The sequence below is a fragment of the Pezoporus wallicus genome, unplaced genomic scaffold (assembly GCF_028554395.1).
Source record: "Pezoporus wallicus isolate ANWC-B61680 ecotype Strahan unplaced genomic scaffold, APGP_CSIRO_Pwel_v1 scaffold_2696, whole genome shotgun sequence".
Taxonomy (NCBI): domain Eukaryota; kingdom Metazoa; phylum Chordata; class Aves; order Psittaciformes; family Psittacidae; genus Pezoporus; species Pezoporus wallicus.
This window is the reverse complement of record NW_026637439.1, coordinates 732,125-750,945: the sequence shown is the minus strand read 5'-3', so window position 1 is coordinate 750,945 and position 18,821 is coordinate 732,125. Positions and strand designations below refer to the sequence as shown.

Genomic DNA, 18,821 nt, shown 5'->3' with positions numbered 1-18,821 from the left:
CTCCCACCGCTTCCGTAACGTGAGTGTGGAGGGCAGCGCGAGGTGCCGCCATTTACTGGGAAGTAAATAAACTTGTAATACAGATTACCAGAAACAAAGACGAGCTGATGCCATCGGCCATACTTTGTGCTTTCAAAGGTTGTGCCCAAGAAAGGGCCTACGGCTGGGAAGCAGAGCCCGGCTCCCGAGCAGCTCGAACGCCTCCACCTCCCGAGATGGCTCCGCATCTGAGGGGAGGCCGCGAACTCCAACTGTCCCATGAAGCGGGATACACCCCCGCCCTGCGCCACCCCCACCGACAGTACCTCTGGGCGGGACGAGCTCCGCCTCGGCTGGCTGGCCCCGCCTCCCGCCTCGTGACCTGCCCGCCCCGCCGTGCTGGCCGTGTCCCGCCGCTTCCGGGGGGGAAGGTTTGGGGTGTGCCGCGCCGGTAAGTTTGTGGGAGCGGGAGGTATCGGCCGCAGCATGTCTGGTAACGGGCTCAGCTACAGCGAGCAGGGAGGAGAGGCGGCGCCCGAGCTAGCCCAGGAGGCGGCGACCACCACGACCCCCTCGATTCCTGCGGCCTTCGGGCTCTTCTGCACCGACATCAAGAAGTAAGGGAGCCGGGCTGGGCCGGGCAGCGGGGCCCGTGCCTCGGGTCTGTTGGGTGCGTGAGCGGGGAGCGATCTCCTGGGCTGTGCCGCACTAGCGGGACCCTTGTCCTCAGGGGTCGGGGTGGGAGGAGGAGAGGGGCCTTGGGGCTCCTCCCGGGGGGCAGCTGCAGGGGTCGCAGTCGGGCCCGGCCTGCCCGCTTCTACCCCGATGTGAATTCTTGTGGAAGTTGGCTTGCTTACCTTTAAGGTGTGCGTAGCAGAACGGGTAATCTGTAAAGTTTTTGTGTTAGCTTGTTTGAAAAGCTGATTAGCACTTTTCCGTTGTTTTGGAAGCTAGCCACGCTGGCTTAGTTTAATTTTGCCTTCAAATGCAGCTAAAAAAAGAGGCGTAGAAGTATTTGGGGGCTTGCAGTTGGGAATGTAGTTGATTACAGCGAGGCGGCCGCTGGAAGTGGGTGTTAACAGTGCTGTGGCTTGGTCAGAAGTCAAAATGAGGAAATGGAGGAGGAAAAATCAGCCGAAGTGCATTGGCCCAAAGAGCCTTCAGCTCCTTAAAGAAGTGAGTTGGAAAGCGTAAAAAAAAAAATAAATAGTGTCCAAATGGAAGGATCAAGAGGGTTGCTAAGCTGGAATTGTATCCTACAGCAAATTGGAAATCTATTCCAAGAGCAACCAATAAAAAGCGCCATAAACTAAGGTCAATCTAAACTAAGGTCAATCTAAACTAAAATCAATCACTGCCTCTTCAGTTTGATTGTTCTGCACAAAAAGAACATCCATGCGCTAGAAACCTCGACTGATGTGTTTATTTCTGGGCCACACCAGAGTAAATCACACCGACATGAGGCTTCTGGCACTCTGCTGCTTAAGCTCTATGAGACAGCAGCTGATAGGCCTCAGTTTGCCAGACTAGTCATGTTTCTCTTCCGCTGCCATTGCACTAAATACTTTTTCATTCTGCTGCAGTTAAAATTTTTGCTGCTCTAGTGTGGATGCCTTTCTGCTGACGCGTGTGTTGCAGCTCATTTGTTGTTTGCATGCTTCCTTTCCTGTCCCATTCATAGAAGCAACTTTGGTCTTTTATCTGTTAACTGCTGCTTCTTTTCCACAGAGGGCTGAGCCCCAATCATTGGTCATGTCATAATTAGCTACATACCTCATTTAATCCTAGTTCTTGTTGAAATCCAAGTTATCCATAATGCAGACTTGTGTGGGTGAACTCTAAGTATGATTGGATAGTCGAGGAACAGACACGGCCCAGGGAAGATTATGAAATTTGGATAGTGTGAAAAAGGCCTCACTGCAGGTGAGGATTATTGTCAGAAAAGCAGACTGTTGCAGTGTATTTGGAAAATGCAGTAGCCATTTATCAAGCGTATGACATGTATGTCATATAGTCCATGCTGGTAATAGCCTGAAAACTCCTTATTGAGAAGCAAACAAAACTTCATTTCCTTAGAGCCAAAATGAAAATCTTGAAACAGGGAATGTAGCTCAGATGGAGAACAAAATAAAATTACTGTTGTGGCTTTTCAGAGTTTGTTTGCTGATCTCTTGATTGTCACTCAACTCTGCTGAATGTGATCATTGATATGCTTATGTCCCATATCACTGTGAGTTTTCAGTGCTTGGCAATTTTTTTTTGATGCTGAGGAAGGGGGATTCCTCCTTAGACCTACTGATGATACAAGAAGTACTCTTCCTTTGAAGATGGGCAGATATATGGCCCAGAATGTTGTTGCAGTAATTGTTGGACTAAAGGCCTGCACTTGCTTGTTGCCAGTGAATTTGAACAATATCATGTGACTAAAATGTAAATATCAAGATATCACTGTAAGTGCTTTCTTTAAAAAATTCCAGTCTCTTTTCTCTGTTGTCTGGTTTTTGTTTGTCATGAAGAGGAAATATGCCAAAATACTTCTGAAATAAGCAGATTGTTTATTAGGATAGGCTGTCTTCAGTCTTGCAGCATGAATTGTATGGAACAGCCTATGGCAGTTTGCATACAGAGGCACAAGTTAATACCTGTAGACTTAAATCTGAAGTCTGCAGTTGACTTAATACAAATTATTTGGCCTAGCTTTTGCTCTTAGCATTTCAATAGAAATACTCAGATGAAGTATCATCTAAAAGTTCTGAGCATCCCTTGGTATCAAAAGCTGATGTGTCCTATTATCCTTCTAAAGCTGCCTTTTTTTACCTTTGGCAATTCTGTGACTCATTCCTTCACTTTCAGTTACAAATAGAACTTTCAGTTCAGTTAATGCACATAGTATTTTCTTGACATGTTAGTGATGTGGTTTGGTTGGGGCACATGCTGTCAGTATTGAAAATATCTCAGTGCCTTGAAACTTTTGTTGTGGTGACATCTTAAACATGACTAAGGGGAAAGTTTGACTGTTAAAAGGTCAATGAAGATGAAATAGTAATTGGAATAAATAGTTATCTTAATAAAAACAAGGTGCAAATAGTATGTTTTGCATTAGTTAATATATATGTGATATAGTAAAAAAAATTGAGAACTACAACTTTGGTCTACTTCTATAAGCTAATTGTGTGAACGCTTAGGACAAAAGAAGTGAGGAAGGAAGCTTGTTCTAAACTTACATACATTACTGTTAAGTACAACATACACATAAAAACTGTTTCCTTGCTGATTTTGACTGAACTGAAACTGGGTTTGATTTTCTTAACAAATGTATGAGATTGGGTCTGGGTTTTTCTGTGAGTATTGAATCCTAAGTAAAGAGTCATACACCTTACATATTTTGTATGTATTGCTTTTAAAAAGCATTTTGGTTCAATCCCTTTAAATGCATTAGAGATGGGCCTCGTGTTCAGAGGGTAGAAATTTTGTGTTCGTTCTGGTAAAAATCTCAATAACTGAATAATAAGAGATCCTTTATACCTGAGATGAGTTAGCTTTAATCTTCTTGTGTGGAATAAGCCCCATTACATGGCTGGAGATGCTGGTTCGTCTCCTTCCCTGCTCCCTCTTCCATGCTTGTCACATGAGCTGACATGATGCTCCTCCTTTATATGACTTGTTTAGTTAAATGTTAGGAATTTCTTTGTGTGTCCAGGTAGGTAGTCTGATACTTGTCTGTGAACTGGTTACATTCCAGACATAGGTCACTCTAGGAGGTCCCAGGTGTACATCATTCACATTCCCAACATGTTTGAGAAAGAAGAAAAAGGGTCAGGTTGTGGGCCACCAGCATACTGGAAGTGGTCTGCAGATAAGTCTTTATCCGTAACAAGAGTTTTCAGCAGAAAACTGGTAAGAGCTAAAGGGTCATGTAAATCTTACAGGCAAGCTGAATCCAGTCTGTGGACCTCTGGGTATTTCTTTATGGTCTAGATTGATGGGATTAGTGAAATAAGCACTGCCTACTTGGAAAACTGTCAAAATCGTCTGTATAGTGTACAGAGATACTGTTTGATGCACATCACCTGTGTTAATAAGATATTTTTATAGTTACACTATGTACTCCTGTTCTGTGTAGAGGAATGAAAAATCCTAACAGCACTGGAATAGGTTGCCCAGGGAGGTTGTGAATGCTCCATCCCTGGCAGTGTTGAAGACCAGGTTAGACGAGGCCTTGGGTGATATGATTTAGCATGAGGTGTCCCTGCCCATGGCAGGGGGGTTGGAACTAGATGATCTTAAGGTCCTTTCCAATCCTAACTATTCTATGATTCTATAATTAGTAACAATCCATGTTAATGGCATACTTTATTGTGCAGTTATTGTTCCCTAAAGTTAACTGCAGGTAGACAGAGGATTTTAATCTACATTACATTTTTAAAAAAAATTACTTGTATGTAATATTAAAATATAATAATGTGGGTTTTTTTTATTATTTGAACGATACCATTTCTGAGATAAAACTAGCTATGGCTGTATCCAAGCCGAATGTAAAACTTTACAGATGAAGCACAGGAGTAACATGAGTCGGTATCAATTGATAAGTACAGTATTGAGGCAGATGGCAAAATTTATAACATGCATTTTCAACTTTACCGATTTGCATCTTTAAACTGTATTTCTGCCAAGCAAAATACATTTGTAATTTATTAGACTTTTTTCCTGCAGATCTGGTGTATGTATTCTGTTGAGCTATTCATCAGAAAACTCGTCAGGGCTGCAGACACCCCCCCCCCCCCCCCCCCCTTTTTTTCCCTGAGATTTTCAAGCCTGTTGTGCAGAGGACTGATCTAAGGTGGTGATTTCATTAAGATACTCATTCCCCAATGCTCTGTGGAGAAGACTTTTCCAGCTTCATCAGAGCTAAAAACTTGCTTTCAGCAGCTGCCAGAGATGTTCTTGGAGTCTTAAATTGATCCAGTTTTGCCTTGGCATATCCTGTTCAACTGGTCATGAAAAGCTTGTACATAGACTGCCATTTGTGAAATTCTTGGAGGAAACTACAGCCCTAATATTCAAACTTGATGCATCCGCTAGCTTGCTGGCATAACTACTTTCTTTTCCCATCTGTTATAATGGCGCTACTCCCACTAATATGGTGATATGCCAGTTTCGGTAGGATGTACAAGCCAGCAAAGACTAACGGTTTGGATGAACTGATGGCTCTACAAGATAAAATCTAAACCCTGTAGTCATTACCAGGATAGGAGCTAAATACAGTGTATGAACATGGGTGCAGAATATTTCTCCAGATGAAATCAGTCAGATTTGATGGGAAGTGACACACAGTGAATATATTGTTACATATATTCTATGATCTTGGCACATGAGGATGCAAACGATAAACTGTTGATTTGCTGTGATTCTCTCTAATGTAGTCATTAAAATTTTTTGAGGCTTTTTTATCTCCTCAGGCAAGTTTTATAGCTTAAGGTCTTCACTGTAGTGGCTGCATATCTGCTAAGTTGTCACATGTTTGCCTTAGGCACTTGCTTAGACACTGCATCTGGAATGGCATTAGTAATGCATTTCTGTAATGTTATAACATAACAGTGACGCAAGAAATTTCAGATTTTCTTAATTCTCCTTTTCTGAGCACTGTCCTTGTCTGTGACACTCTGGGTTTCTTTTTTTACCTTGAAAAACTGGAATTATTTTGGCATATAAAGATTTTTTTTGGCATCATTCTGGAATATAAGCAGCATTGTAATGCTCTTCAATGGTGTTTCTGAAATGTTGTCTACATACATGTAAATATACTAACCTTGTTGTAGGTTCCAGCACACCTTTGTGGTGGTATCTTTGAAAGAAGTGTCTTCCCACTATTTTCAGGAGAGCTGAATCTCACTCTGTCCTATAATCCCTCCACAGCTATCAAATGCTGCAGAGTGGTCTGCAAGTGTGTACATATTCTGATGACTGGCCTCAAGTTAGGCTGTAAATTGACACGACCGCTTACATGGCAGCACCATTTAATATGCCCCCTTTTCAGCCTTCAGGAAACTGATTTCTGCCACCAAAGAAGATTTTTATCTTGGGGAAGCTTCTCTGCAACATTGGAAGTGTGTGCATAGTAGCACAAGTCATATGTGGTGGGATTGCAAGATTTGTATTTATCATCCTTTTGTTCAGCCCTCCTTGTTGCTGGGTGAAGTAGTGTCTATAAATACTGGCAACGTATAATCTTAGAGTAAATCACAGTACTTTCCAGAAAGGGTCTCAACCTGCTTTCTCATACTAGCTACCATCTGCTTACAGCTTTTGAAATGTATTTAGTTACATATCTGCATGATGTTGGTCATAGCAGCAACTTAGAGGTGTTCATGCACCAAGTTGCTCAAGCATTGTTCAGGTACTATAGTTGCACAGCAGGAAACTGGGAAAGTACTTAAGGTCACTACTGGTGCTGTCAGGAAAAAGCATCGGGTCATGGTGATAGGGGACTCTACTTCGAAAGGAACAGAGGGACCCATCTGTTGACCTGACCCAGTCTCAAGGGAGGGGTGTTGCCTACCAGGGGCATGGATCAGGGATGTTGCAGAGAGGCTGCCCGCTCTAGTAAGTCCCGTGGACTATTACTCACTTCTAGTGATCCATGTGGGTGCTAGTGATATAGATAACAGTAGCCTGGAGAACATAAAAAAGGACTACAGAGCGCTGGTAGAGGTGGTTAGGGGATCTGGAGCTCAGATAAGTCTTTTCGTCAATTCTCCAGGATAAAGGAGAGGACCTTAAAAAGGTTAGGAGGATTTGCCAGGTTAATAAATGGTTAGAATGGTGGCGCCATAGTTAGGGGTTTGGGTATCTAGAGCATGTGACACAATTTAATAGGCCAGGTCTAGTGGGGGCTGGTGGAGCTGGTCTGACAACGAAGGGGAAGAGTGGTTTTGGTAGGAGGCTTGCCAGGCTGGTCAAGAAAGCTTTAAACTAGATGTATTGGGTGAGGGGGGGCATCATTCCATGCCAACACACCCAGTCAGTTCCCATCACCTATAATAAATGCTCAGAGCGATGCAGAGATATCCCAGCCGCTCCACCCAATGAGCCAGCTTCATTTGGAGCTTGGCTCAGATGCCTCTATACAAATGCCCATAGCTTGGGGAACAAACAAGAGGAATTAGAGATGTGTGCACGTCTACAGGGGTATGATATAATAGGCATCACAGAAACATGGTGGGATGGCTCCTATGACTGGAGTGTTGGAATGGAAGGTTACAGGCTCTTTAGGAAGGACAGGCCTGGCAAACAGGGAGGGGGAGTTGCCCTTTATGTTAGGGATAGGCTGGAGAGTATGGAACTCTCTCTGGGGACAGGTGAGCAGTCCACAGAGAGTTTGTGGGTCAGGGTTAAAGGGAGAACAGCTTTGGGAGACATTACTGTGGGGATCTGTTACAGACTGCCTGATCAAGAGGACTCTGTGGGTGAAGCACTCTATAGACAGACAGGAAAAGCCTCACGCTTGCAGGCCCTTGTTCTCATGGGGGACTTCAACCACCCTGACATCTGTTGGAAGGACGGTACGGCCCAGCACAAGCAATCCAGGAGGTTCCTCGATTGTGCAGAAGACAACTTCCTTCTGCAAGTAATAGAGGAGCCGACAAGGAGAGGTGCCATGCTTGACCTCATGCTCACCAACAGAGAAGGGCTCGTTGGAAATATGATGCTCCAGGACGACCTTGGTTGCAGTGATCATGAGGTGGTTGAATTCAAGAACTTCAGGACAGTGAGAAGAGTGTGCAGCAAGCTCACTGCCCTGGACTTCAAGAGAGCAGACTTTGGCCTTTTCAGGAGCCTGCTTAATAAGGTTCCATTGGATATAGCCCTAGAGGGCAGGGGGGCCCAAGACTGTTGGTTGATATTCAAGGATCACCTGCTTCAAGCTCTGGAGTGTTGCATCCCAACATGCAGCAGGAGGGCCAGGAGACCTCCTTGGATGGATAAGGAGCTGCTGAGAAAATTCAAAGGAAAAAAAGAGGTGGAAGCAAGGACAGGCAGCCTGGGAAGAATACTGGGATGTTGTCTGGGAAGCTAGGGACCAGGTTAGGAAAGCTAAGGCCCAGTTAAAAATAAACTTGGCAATGGATGTTAAGGATAACAGGAAGGGATTCTATAGGTACACTGCGGATAAAAGACAGACTAGGGACAACGTGGGCCCCCTCTGGAGGCTATTGGGAGAACTGGCTACCCTGGATTTGGAGAAGGCAGGGGTTCTTAATGACTTCCTTGCTTTGGTCTTCACTGGCAAAGGCTCTGACCAAACCACCCAACTCTTGGAAGGCAGACGCAGGGACTGTGAGAATGAAGACCTTGGGCCCACTGTAGGAGACGATCTGGTTCGAGACATCTTAAGAACCTGAACGTGCACAAGTCCATGGGTCCTGATGAAATCCATCCATGGGTCCTGAAGGAGCTGGCAAATGAAGTTGCTAAGCCACTGGCCATCATATTTGAAAAATCATGGCAGTCAGGTGAAATTCCTGATGACTGGAAAAAGAGAAATATAGCCCCCATTTTCAAGAAGGGGAAAATGGATGACCCAGGGAACTGCAGACCAGTCAGTCTCACCTCTGTGCCTGGCAAAATCTTGGAGCAGATTCTCCTGGAAGGCATGCTAAGGCATATGAAAAACAACAAGGTGCTTGGTGACAGCCAGCATGGCTTCACTAAGGGGAAATCCTGCCTGACCAATTTGGTGGCCTTCTGTGATGGGGCTATGGAACTGATGGACAGGGGTAGAGCAGTTGATGTCATCTACCTGGACTTGTGTAAAGCATGCGACACTGTCCCACAGAACATGCTTGTCTCTAAATTGGAGAGACATCAATTTGATGGATGGACCACTTGGCGGATAAAGAACTGGCTGGATGGCCGCACGCAAAGAGTTGTGGTCAATGGCTCAGTGTCCTTCTGGAGACCAGTAACGAGTGGTGTCCCTCAGGGATCGGTGTTGAGACCAGTCTTGTTCAACATATTTGTTGCTGACCATGGACAGTGGGATTGAGTGCGCCCTCAGCAAGTTTGCCGATGACACCAAGCTGTGTGGTTCGGTTGATACACCTGGAGGGAAGGAATGCCATCCAGAGGGATCTTGACACGCTTGTGAGGTTGGCTGATGCCAACCTCATGAAGTTTAACCATGCCAAGTGCCAGGTCCTACACCTGGGTCAGAGCAATCCCAGGCACAGCTACAGGTTGGGCAGAGAAGACATTCAGAGCAGCCCTGTGGAGAAGGACTTGGGGGTCTTAGTTGATGAGAAACTTAACGTGAGCCGGCTGCAGTGTGTGCTTGCAGCCCAGAAAGTCAGCCGTATCCTGGGCTGCCTCAAAAGGAGCGTGACCAGCAGGTCAAACAAGGTGATCCTGCCCCTCTACTCTGCTCTTGTGAGACTTCACTTGGAGTATTGTGTGCAGTTCTGGTGTCCTCAACATAAAAAGGACATGGAACTGTTGGAACAAGTCCAGAGGAGGATCATGAGGATGATCAGGGGACTGGAGCACCTCCTGTATGAAGACAGGCTGAGAAAGTTGGGGATGTTCAGCCTGGAGAAGAGAAGGCTGCGTGGAGACCTCATAGCAGCCTTCCAGTATCTGAAGGGGGCCTTATAAGGATGCTGGGGAGGGACTCTTCATTAGGGACTGTAGTGATGGGACAAGGGGTAACAAGTTAAAACTTAAACAGGGGAAGTTTAGATTGGATATAAGGAAGAAGTTCTTTCCTTTTAGGGTGGTGAGGCACTGGAATGGGTTGCCCAGGGAAGTTGTGAATGCTCCATCCCTGGCGGTGTTCATGGCCAGGGTGGGCAGAGCCTTGGGTGGCATGATTTAGTGGCAGGGGCATTGGAAGCAGATGATCTTAAGGTCCTTTCCAACCCTACCTGTTCTATGATTGTACTTTATTCAGTTTTAACTTTATGCTTTTCGGTGTGTTTCCTCACTAAGAAGGATAACACTACCTAAACCATCTGTGGCAAGTGCTTTGAGAAACTAGTGGAAAAATAATCATTAAATGAGTTAAATCGTGTTGGTTTCCAGACTATAACCAGGCTTTTTTTAATCTGGGCTTTCAGCCTTACAGGATACTGGTTATCCTGGTATTCTTCATATCTCTGCTGTCTGTCCTTTAAAAGAGTCATATTTGCTCTTTGGGTACTCTGCTTGTTTTTTGGATTGAAAAACAGGTTGCTGAAAAGGAAATAGATTATTTTTTTTACCTGAATTTTTCTATAAACCATGGTATAGGTACACTGAAAGCCAAAGGATTTGAGTCTCCCTTGAAATAATAGTTACATTCTATGTTATTGTTGTGAATTGGCAATAAAGTGTTGTAGTGGGAGAGGGTGGCAATGCTGAGTAGCACCACAAGATGTCATGCAAACAGTTTGTGGAATAGAATGAAACTCAGTGAAACAGATTTCTTAATTTCCTGCTATAGGAAGACCCCAAATCAACAGCAAAATAAACTCAAATTGCAGCATGCATTCACTGTTGTTCTGGCTTCCATGTTACATGGCTCTGAAATCAGTTTACAGTTCCTCTAAAGAATGTGAAATTCAGAATTGGTTAGAGTTTACACAATAGCCTGAGCTAGAATAAGCCAGTTTATTCTAGGGATTTTGCAATGCCATACTTTCTCCCCTCTCCCTCCCATTTTATGGGGGGACACAGGACCTTCAGTAGGACTTCATTGCTACTCAGGTGTCAAGACCAAAGGTTAAACTGGTCTGTCAGTGTGGATTTTTCTGCTTCAAACCTGGTAGTGTTCACAGTATTTTGAACTTCATCTTGGAACACTTTGCTGTGTTGCAGGCAGAAAAAAAGTAAATCTTGGTATGTGTGGTTAGAAGTACATCATACAGACTGAAGTTTCCTAAAGACTTTGAACACAAGAACGGGGCAAGTTGTTAACTTGTAACAGAAAGTATGAAGTGGACAGAGACCTTAAAACAAGAAACGCATTGTTAAAATTCTGTTGAATGGGACTTTTTGTAACTTTTGTTCTTTTTTATAACAGGTGGTTTCGTAATATCAGAACTAGTGAAGCTTACTTCTTCCCCTCTGGTGGCTTTGTTTGCCATTTCCTATATCTTACCTTTCAGTAACACAGTGCTGCCCTTGTATATAAAGAGCCTTGGTCTCACCATGAGTTTGTTTAAAATTCCTTGCCCTTTCTTAGAGGTGATTAAAACTGTTCCCAGGCTCAGGGACATACAGATGACGTGGGGAGTGATAAATTCTCATTTCACAGAACAGCAGTCTGATCAACTTGCAGGAGTAAAGATTTTGTAGCTAAAGAATTATTGTTGCATCGCCAGCTGGGCTTCAATTGCAGTTTTGACACTTGGGAAACTTCTGCTTTTTACGAAGAAAGGCTTATGATTAGCAGGTGACTTCTGTCAGTAGCTGGGTATAAGTATCATAAATGCTGATGATTCATGGGTTTCCTCTTATGCCACCGGTAAAAAGAATAGGGAATAAATGTTTGTCTTATCAGGGAGGCTCTTAACAATAGTTCAGAGTATATAGATGCAGTGGAAAATAATATGCCACAGATTATGGATTAGTATTTTGGTACGATTAAAGATTTGGGATAGTTCCTATGAGAAAGTAACAGGGAGAGGCCTGGATTTGTCACTGACATAGCTGGTTTAAACCTTGATTACATACAGTTACGCATTCCCTCTTTTGTTTCTGGTAAAAGCGGGTGATGTTGCTGAGCAGAATCTGAAATCCTAGTCCTTAATCTGAGCAAGTTGCCGGTTTTAGTGACCAAATGTCTGCTGACAAGAGCAGGAAGTATTCAGAGTTGTTCTGTGTTTGCTGTAATCAGCGTGGAGAATAACAGTCAGACTCCTTTCTGGCATAAGACTTCAGGCTGTTAAAACAGTCTGGCGGTATGTTCTCTTGACTGTCAAAATCCTGGGGTTTTCTTGCCTTTTTTATTTTTTTCTTCCCCTCCTTTCTCTTATTTTGGGGCATTGGGGTGGGTTTCCTTGAACATATTTTTCTTTTTAGTGGCAGGGGAGTAAAGGCAGCATGAAGTGGAATGAGAACTAGAAAAAATTAAGCGGTGTTTTTTGTTTAATTTCTTGCAGCAACATCTATAAGATTAGTTTTACTGGGTAGGCCTGCCATAGGTCCTGTGATATCCATACCCCTATCATATCCAGAAAAGGTGCAGAGGCATGTGAAGAAAGCAGTGCTCTGAGGTAGAAAAAGTAGTATCTATCTTAAAAGCTACCATCATAAATTATGAAAACATTAAAAAAAAAAGTTAGAAATTGTCTTCCTCTACTAAACATTTGACCAGTGATTTAAAAAAAATGTATTATTCTGGATGTGTTTTGTGATGTCCATCATGTGTCATTGTGGGTTTGTAATGTGTGATACTTGTTATTAGAGAAAAGTTACGTGATAAATTTGCATTTCTAATTTACATTTCCTTAGCTTTCAGGTTATTATACTGAGGCATACAAACCTGTGTGGTAAATATTAGTATATTAAGGAATCAGTACTTGGCTGCCTTTATAATACTTGGCTTACTGCCTTTTTTTGGTACATGCCATGCAAATAATAAATACTGTATTTCATGGGCTGTTCTTGTTGTATACAGGAATAATATTTGTAGCTATAGTTCAGTGCTTTCAGCTGGCAACTTTTTAATAGTTAGGCCATATTATATAGAGGTTAAGACACTAGACTGCATCTTAGGAGCTCGGAGAAATCTCATTGCATTCTTGGATATGGCAGTGGGCAAACAGGTGGGAGTGTTCTTGTTTTTTCTTTTTCCACTCCAAAAGTCACTTCATCTCTCCTTACTGTTAGGGAATATGGGCTTGGAGACAGTATGTTAGTCTTACAAACTGTAGTGGTTTTATTTTGTTTGTTCTTGGGTTTTTCTGTTTTGTTGGGGTTTTTTAACCTACTGCTTTTGGGACCTTTAAAGGCCTGTTCCATATGACTTGATATTATTCGTAAACTGTCAGATTAGGCTTCCTTAAATCTGGTATGCTGCTGAAGTAACATAGCTTGTATTTTCATCATAGGATCATAGAATAATAGAATAGTTAGGGTTGGAAAGGACCTTATGATCCTCTAGTTCCAACGCCTGCCTGCCATGGGCAGGGACACCTCACACTAAACCATGTCACTCAAGGCTCTGTCCAGCCTGGCCTTGAACACCGCCAGGGATGGAGCATTCACAACCTCCCCAGGCAACCCATTCCAGTGCCTCACCACCCTTACAGTAAAGAACATCTTCCTTATATCCAGTCTAAACTTCCCCTGTTTAAGTTTCAACCCCTTACCTCTTGTCCTGTCACTACAGTCCCTCCCCTAGCATCCCTATAGGCCCCCTTCAGATACTGGAAGGCTGCTATGAGGTCTCCACGCAGCCTTCTCATCTCCAGGCTGAACAGCCCCAACTTTCTCAGCTTATCTTCATCCTCATGGCCCTCCTCTGGACTTGTTCCAACAGTTCCATGTCCTTTTTATGTTGAGGACACCAGAACTGCACACAATACTCCAGGTGAGATCTCACAAGAGCAGAGTAGAGGGGCAGGACCACCTCCTTCGGCCTGCTGGTCACGCTCCTTTTGATGCAGCCCAGGTTGCTTTCTGAGCTGTGAGCACACACTGCAGCCGGCTCATGTTTGTTTTCTCATCGAGCAACACCCCAAGTCCTTCTCCGCAGGGCTGCTCTGAATCTCTTCTCTGCCCAACCTGTACCTGTGCCTGGGATTGCTCTGACCCAGGTGTAGGACCTTTTACTTGTCATGGTTAAACTTCATAAGGTTGGCATCAGCCCACCTCACAAGCTGTAATCTGTACCTAACAGTGTAAGGCTAGAATTGCTCTCAAGGTTTTCACAGGGGGAGGCAAAAGTATTGAAGCAGCTGGATGGTTGCTTGTGCTTTTTTGAGCTCCTGGCAAGTAGTAATAAGTTTTAAAGAAATTATTTGTCTTACATTGTGTTCTGAAGAACTTTCCCTTCAGAATAACTAATGAGCGCAGAAACATAAACAGCAGTGTGAGGCTTGCATTTATGTTTTCTGTTTTGCGGGATTTTACTTAAGGATTCAAACTCTTAATTCTCCTTAATGCTCAGAAGATGAAATTATTTTTTTTTTTTACTCTACAATCAACTCCTTTACGAAAGACTGAAATGCAGTTTCTTTCCCCATTGTTCATTGAGGCTGCTGATAAGAGTGCTTTTGGAGGGAAATAACCTTTGAAATCTGTGGAGGATATTTATTTCTAGAAGTTAACAAAGTAAGGGAGTGGGTATCCTGTTACTTAAGATTTTCTTTCTTGGAGCAGGCCTCAGTCTCAGCAGGCAAGCTTTGAGTGCAGTCACCCTTTTTTTTTTTTTTTTTTCTTTTTCCTCCTTTTCTGAAATACTGTGCTTAAAAGAATGGAATGGAATTGTACAATGCTGGGTAAAATAACGGAGGTGTCTTGCACTGTTAAGTCTGCTCTTAAAGGGCGAAACTTTGAGGTTACACTGAAACCATATCTAAGTGTAGAAGAACAAAGGCTTGCTCCATATGCTCATCGGGATCAGCAGCAGCAATATTTTACTCCGTAAGTATCTCTGCCAAATAACTCTAAGTAACACTGCTTGCTAATCCTGGATTATAGTTGGCTTGAGAAGATTAAAAAGAAAAATACATCAGTTCTTGATGTATATATTTGGAAATTAATTGCTAGGTGAATGTGAATGTTTTTTCTGTATTTCCCCCCTCCCCCTTTTCTCTTAGGAGAGCAAAGCTAGCAGCTGTAAGCAGGTGTTTGTGTCTTAACGTCTCTGGTTTATATTTCCCCTGTTGACATTTCAGAATGCTTTAATTTGAAATGTATGATAGATTACATTCTACAAGCAGGTAGAAGTTCATTTCATAACTAAATATTTTTTTTTCTGTATTCACATCTTAAATTCACCATTTGCCTTTTTCCCTTGTGTTTATTACACTTGTATTTATCTTGGAATTACTGCCTGCTTTTGTTTCTCAACTTCTTGGAAGTAGTCTTCAGCATCTTGAATCTTGTGCTGTGTAACTTCCTCCACTTTGGCTACTTGATCCTCAAGTTAAAATTATTATTTCCACCATTTCTACTTTCTAATGTGAAAATTTTGTTGACACATTCTTATTTTTTCATATTAACTTTTTTGTTAATTTTTTCCTGTGGTAAATATATTCCCATATAAGATATTCCATATCTTAAGCAGTGTCTGCAGAGTTTTATTCATGCAACGCTTGTTGATTCTTTAGCCAGATACTATCTTAAGCAGTGTCTGCAGAGTTTTATTCATGCAACGCTTGTTGATTCTTTAGCCAGATACTATTTTTTTTGAAAAGTAGTTGCTTTGTTGGTTGTGCCAATGAACTGAAGCATCCTCTTACCAATCGTATGAGAATTAGGTGATCACAATTTAGTAATAATGTCCTGTGCTTTAGCTTTTACTGATGTCTTACTTTCAATTTGTGTATAAATATGTGAAATAGCAGTAGGAAATTGGAAGCAAGAGCACAGGACTAGAAGCAACTGTCTAAATCAAGTCCAGTCTTCTGCTAACTTTGATAACTGTATTGTATAGGTTCTTTCACAATTTAAGCTTAAAAGGTAAGGATTGAGACTTAAGCAGAAGGCATTAGAAGTATCTGAAATTTCTATATACAACTGGAGCAGTCTCAGCCAAGATGCTTCAAGCTGATGTGAAAGAACTGAGACTTACTTGGTATTCTTTGAGAAACATATGGACAGAAACGGCCAGCAAAGTAAGCTATCTGTGTGTCCAGGAACAATGGGAATAAAGAGAACCACCAAAAATTAAGCCAAATGCTTCCAATTTTTTTCTTTTAAAAATAATTCTTAAGTATTTTAAGATGTCAAGTGACGCCAGTATTTACAACAAACCATCTATATTGAGTTGGTTATTTCATTGAAGAAGCATTTTTGAAAAAGCAGTTAGATTGCAGTTGGAAGTGTGATGCAGTTACCTGCATCCTGAATTTTGCATGGTTTTCTTCTGACTTGTTAGGAAAAAAATGGTTGGGTTTTTTTTTTTTTTTTCTGGTTGGGTTCGTCCGCCCTGCCCCCATCATCTGGTTCTGGTTCTTAATTTTGTGGATTTATAGTGAAGTGTGTGGGCAATGTAGATTGCTTATAGAGGGGCACAGAACAGACACAGTACTGGGTCTGAAGATATGAAAGGTATCTCTATTAAATAGAGTGACTCTATCCCTTTCAAGTAGAAAAATACTGTTTAAGGGTTTATGAAGGAATGGTTGGCAACATTTTGTCTCATTGTAACTAAGTCTGGCTTTGCCTTAAATCTCTTCCCCACCTGAAATCTGAGGGCTGTCATATGTCAGAATATATCCAGATTTCACATTCACTTTTGCAATCCTGTCTGGACATACTTGGTCTTGCTGAGGAGGCTTTAATTTTCCCCATAGAAGCTCTCGTAGTGCTGTGCTTTGCATTTTATATAGAAGGGTGTTAATGACACACCAGTGTTTTGACTACTGCTGGGCAGTGTTTGCACAGCATCAAGACCATGCAGCATTGTCTCCCTCTGCCTACACTGAGGAAGAGAGTGGCAGAGTGGCTTGGTGGACTCCTTGTGTCCAGACAAGGTCAGCCCACCACCCTGGATTTCTGTTGCCCTTCACTGTGTGAAAGTTCACAGAGTTTGTAAACTTGGAAAGTTTTTAGAGTTCTTTGGAATATCAGTGTCTCTTCCTGAGTCATTCTTTGCTTTGTATTTTTTAGTATTTCAGCAGTCTGGGCATTACAAAAGGCTATTTCTTCAAAGAATCTGTTTTATAAACCTTCAGAGTCTATAAATGTAGTTAGATGGTGATTGATCGGTTTCTAAAAAGACAAGGAAGGTGAGGTTTCCTTTTAGTGATGGCTAACGAAAAGCTGTATGTGCAAGAGAACATTCTTACTGACTTAAGATTTCACATGAGAATTTTACTTCAGCTGTAAAAAGTGCCTGGACGCCATATGGGTGTAATCTTATGGCATACAGAATAGATATATTACAGATCTGAGGCTGTTAATTGTGAAAACAGGGCGTAGCAATTTACAGTCCGGAAAGGCAGATGAAAACATAAGGTTATATGCTTGTTCTCATAGAAATTTAGACAGCACTGAAGTCTGCTATTGGTCTTTTAAGCTGATATTGGTCTTGTAAGCTGATACTGTATTTTAACACAAACATGTCAGTCTTGGCCTATTACATTTGGTCCTCCCTGGAGCAAAAGGGAGGGGCAAGTGACTCCCTGGTTCAGTCTAAGCTGTTCTCTTGAGCCAACACTTCAACCTTCCAGGCAGGGTTCAGCTAACAGCTGATTAAAATTAAATGGGCTTCCACTATTGTTGGAATCTGATACATTATTTTATGCATCAGGGTCCTACACCTGGGTCGGAGCAATCCCAGGCACAGGTACAGGTTGGGCAGAGAAGAGATTCAGAGCAGCCCTGCGGAGAAGGACTTGGGGTGTTGCTCGATGAGAAAACAAACATGAGCCGGCTGCAGTGTGTGCTCACAGCTCAGAAAGCAACCTGGGCTGCATCAAAAGGAGCGTGACCAGCAGGCCGAAGGAGGTGGTCCTGCCCCTCTACTCTGCTCTTGTGAGATCTCACCTGGAGTATTGTGTGCAGTTCTGGTGTCCTCAACATAAAAAGGACATGGAACTGTTGGAACAAGTCCAGAGGAGGGCCATGAGGATGAAGATAAGCTGAGAAAGTTGGGGCTGTTCAGCCTGGAGATGAGAAGGCTGCGTGGAGACCTCATAGCAGCCTTCCAGTATCTGAAGGGGGCCTATAGGGATGCTAGGGGAGGGACTGTAGTGACAGGACAAGAGGTAAGGGGTTGAAACTTAAACAGGGGAAGTTTAGACTGGATATAAGGAAGATGTTCTTTACTGTAAGGGTGGTGAGGCACTGGAATGGGTTGCCTGGGGAGGTTGTGAATGCTCCATCCCTGGCGGTGTTCAAGGCCAGGCTGGACAGAGCCTTGAGTGACATGGTTTAGTGTGAGGTGTCCCTGCCCATGGCAGGCAGGCGTTGGAACTAGAGGATCATAAGGTCCTTTCCAACCCTAACTATCCTATGATTCTGTGATTCTATGATTTTACTAAATGCTTTATTATACTAGGCCAGCATGTTAACAAATACAACATAAAAAGTGAGCAAGAAGGATCGGTGTTTCACCTTCAATTGATGAATTCATGCAAGAATATAGAAATGGTATTCTGTTTTGGTTTTTACATTTTCTAATTGATGCTGAACTGTGTTTCTACCATAGAAATGAAGACCTAAAACAAATGTTGGAAAGCAGTAAAGATTCTGCAAAGCTGGATGCTATGAAAAGGATTGTTGGGGTATGTGTTGTTTGTTTTTTTTTTTAATTATTTTTATTTCTTGGATGTGAATACTGTTTTTCCTTTACAGATCCTTTATCAAGTCAGCATTGGAATCTCTAAATGATGTTTAAAAGCTACTGTGTAGTCCTTAATTTGAAATCTTGTGAAGAAATTGCTGTATCAAAATCCATACAGTCCCATGTTTTAAAAATATTTATATAACTGCTAATATGCCTGTAAATAATTATTTTCAGTATGGAGGTGAGACCCTAAATAGGAAATGGCTCCTTCAGAAAAGCTTCAGTGGCTGTCTTTGTTCAACAGATGGGAAACAGCAGACACTTGCAGGAGTAAAATGACAAATTGCATTTACTATTTTTACTTTAGGTTATGTATGTGGGGTGTTTTTTTGTTGTTTTTTGT

General features: G+C 42.5%; 1 protein-coding gene across 4 annotated transcripts in view; it reads left to right on the top strand.

Moving 5' to 3' along the window:
- The first annotated feature begins 364 nt into the window (after window positions 1–364).
- AP3B1 (adaptor related protein complex 3 subunit beta 1) overlaps window positions 365–18,821 on the top strand; it is a 163,592-nt gene continuing 145,135 nt past the window's right edge. For 3 of the 4 annotated variants that reach the window (XM_057405437.1, XM_057405439.1, XM_057405438.1), the window contains exons 1-2: window positions 365–596; window positions 18,341–18,416. In XM_057405437.1, the coding sequence (XP_057261420.1) occupies window positions 466–596; window positions 18,341–18,416 (207 nt within the window). In that variant the 5' untranslated portion in view covers window positions 365–465. The remainder of the gene's footprint in view (window positions 597–18,340; window positions 18,417–18,821) is intronic. The other variant, XM_057405436.1, reaches the window with a different exon arrangement.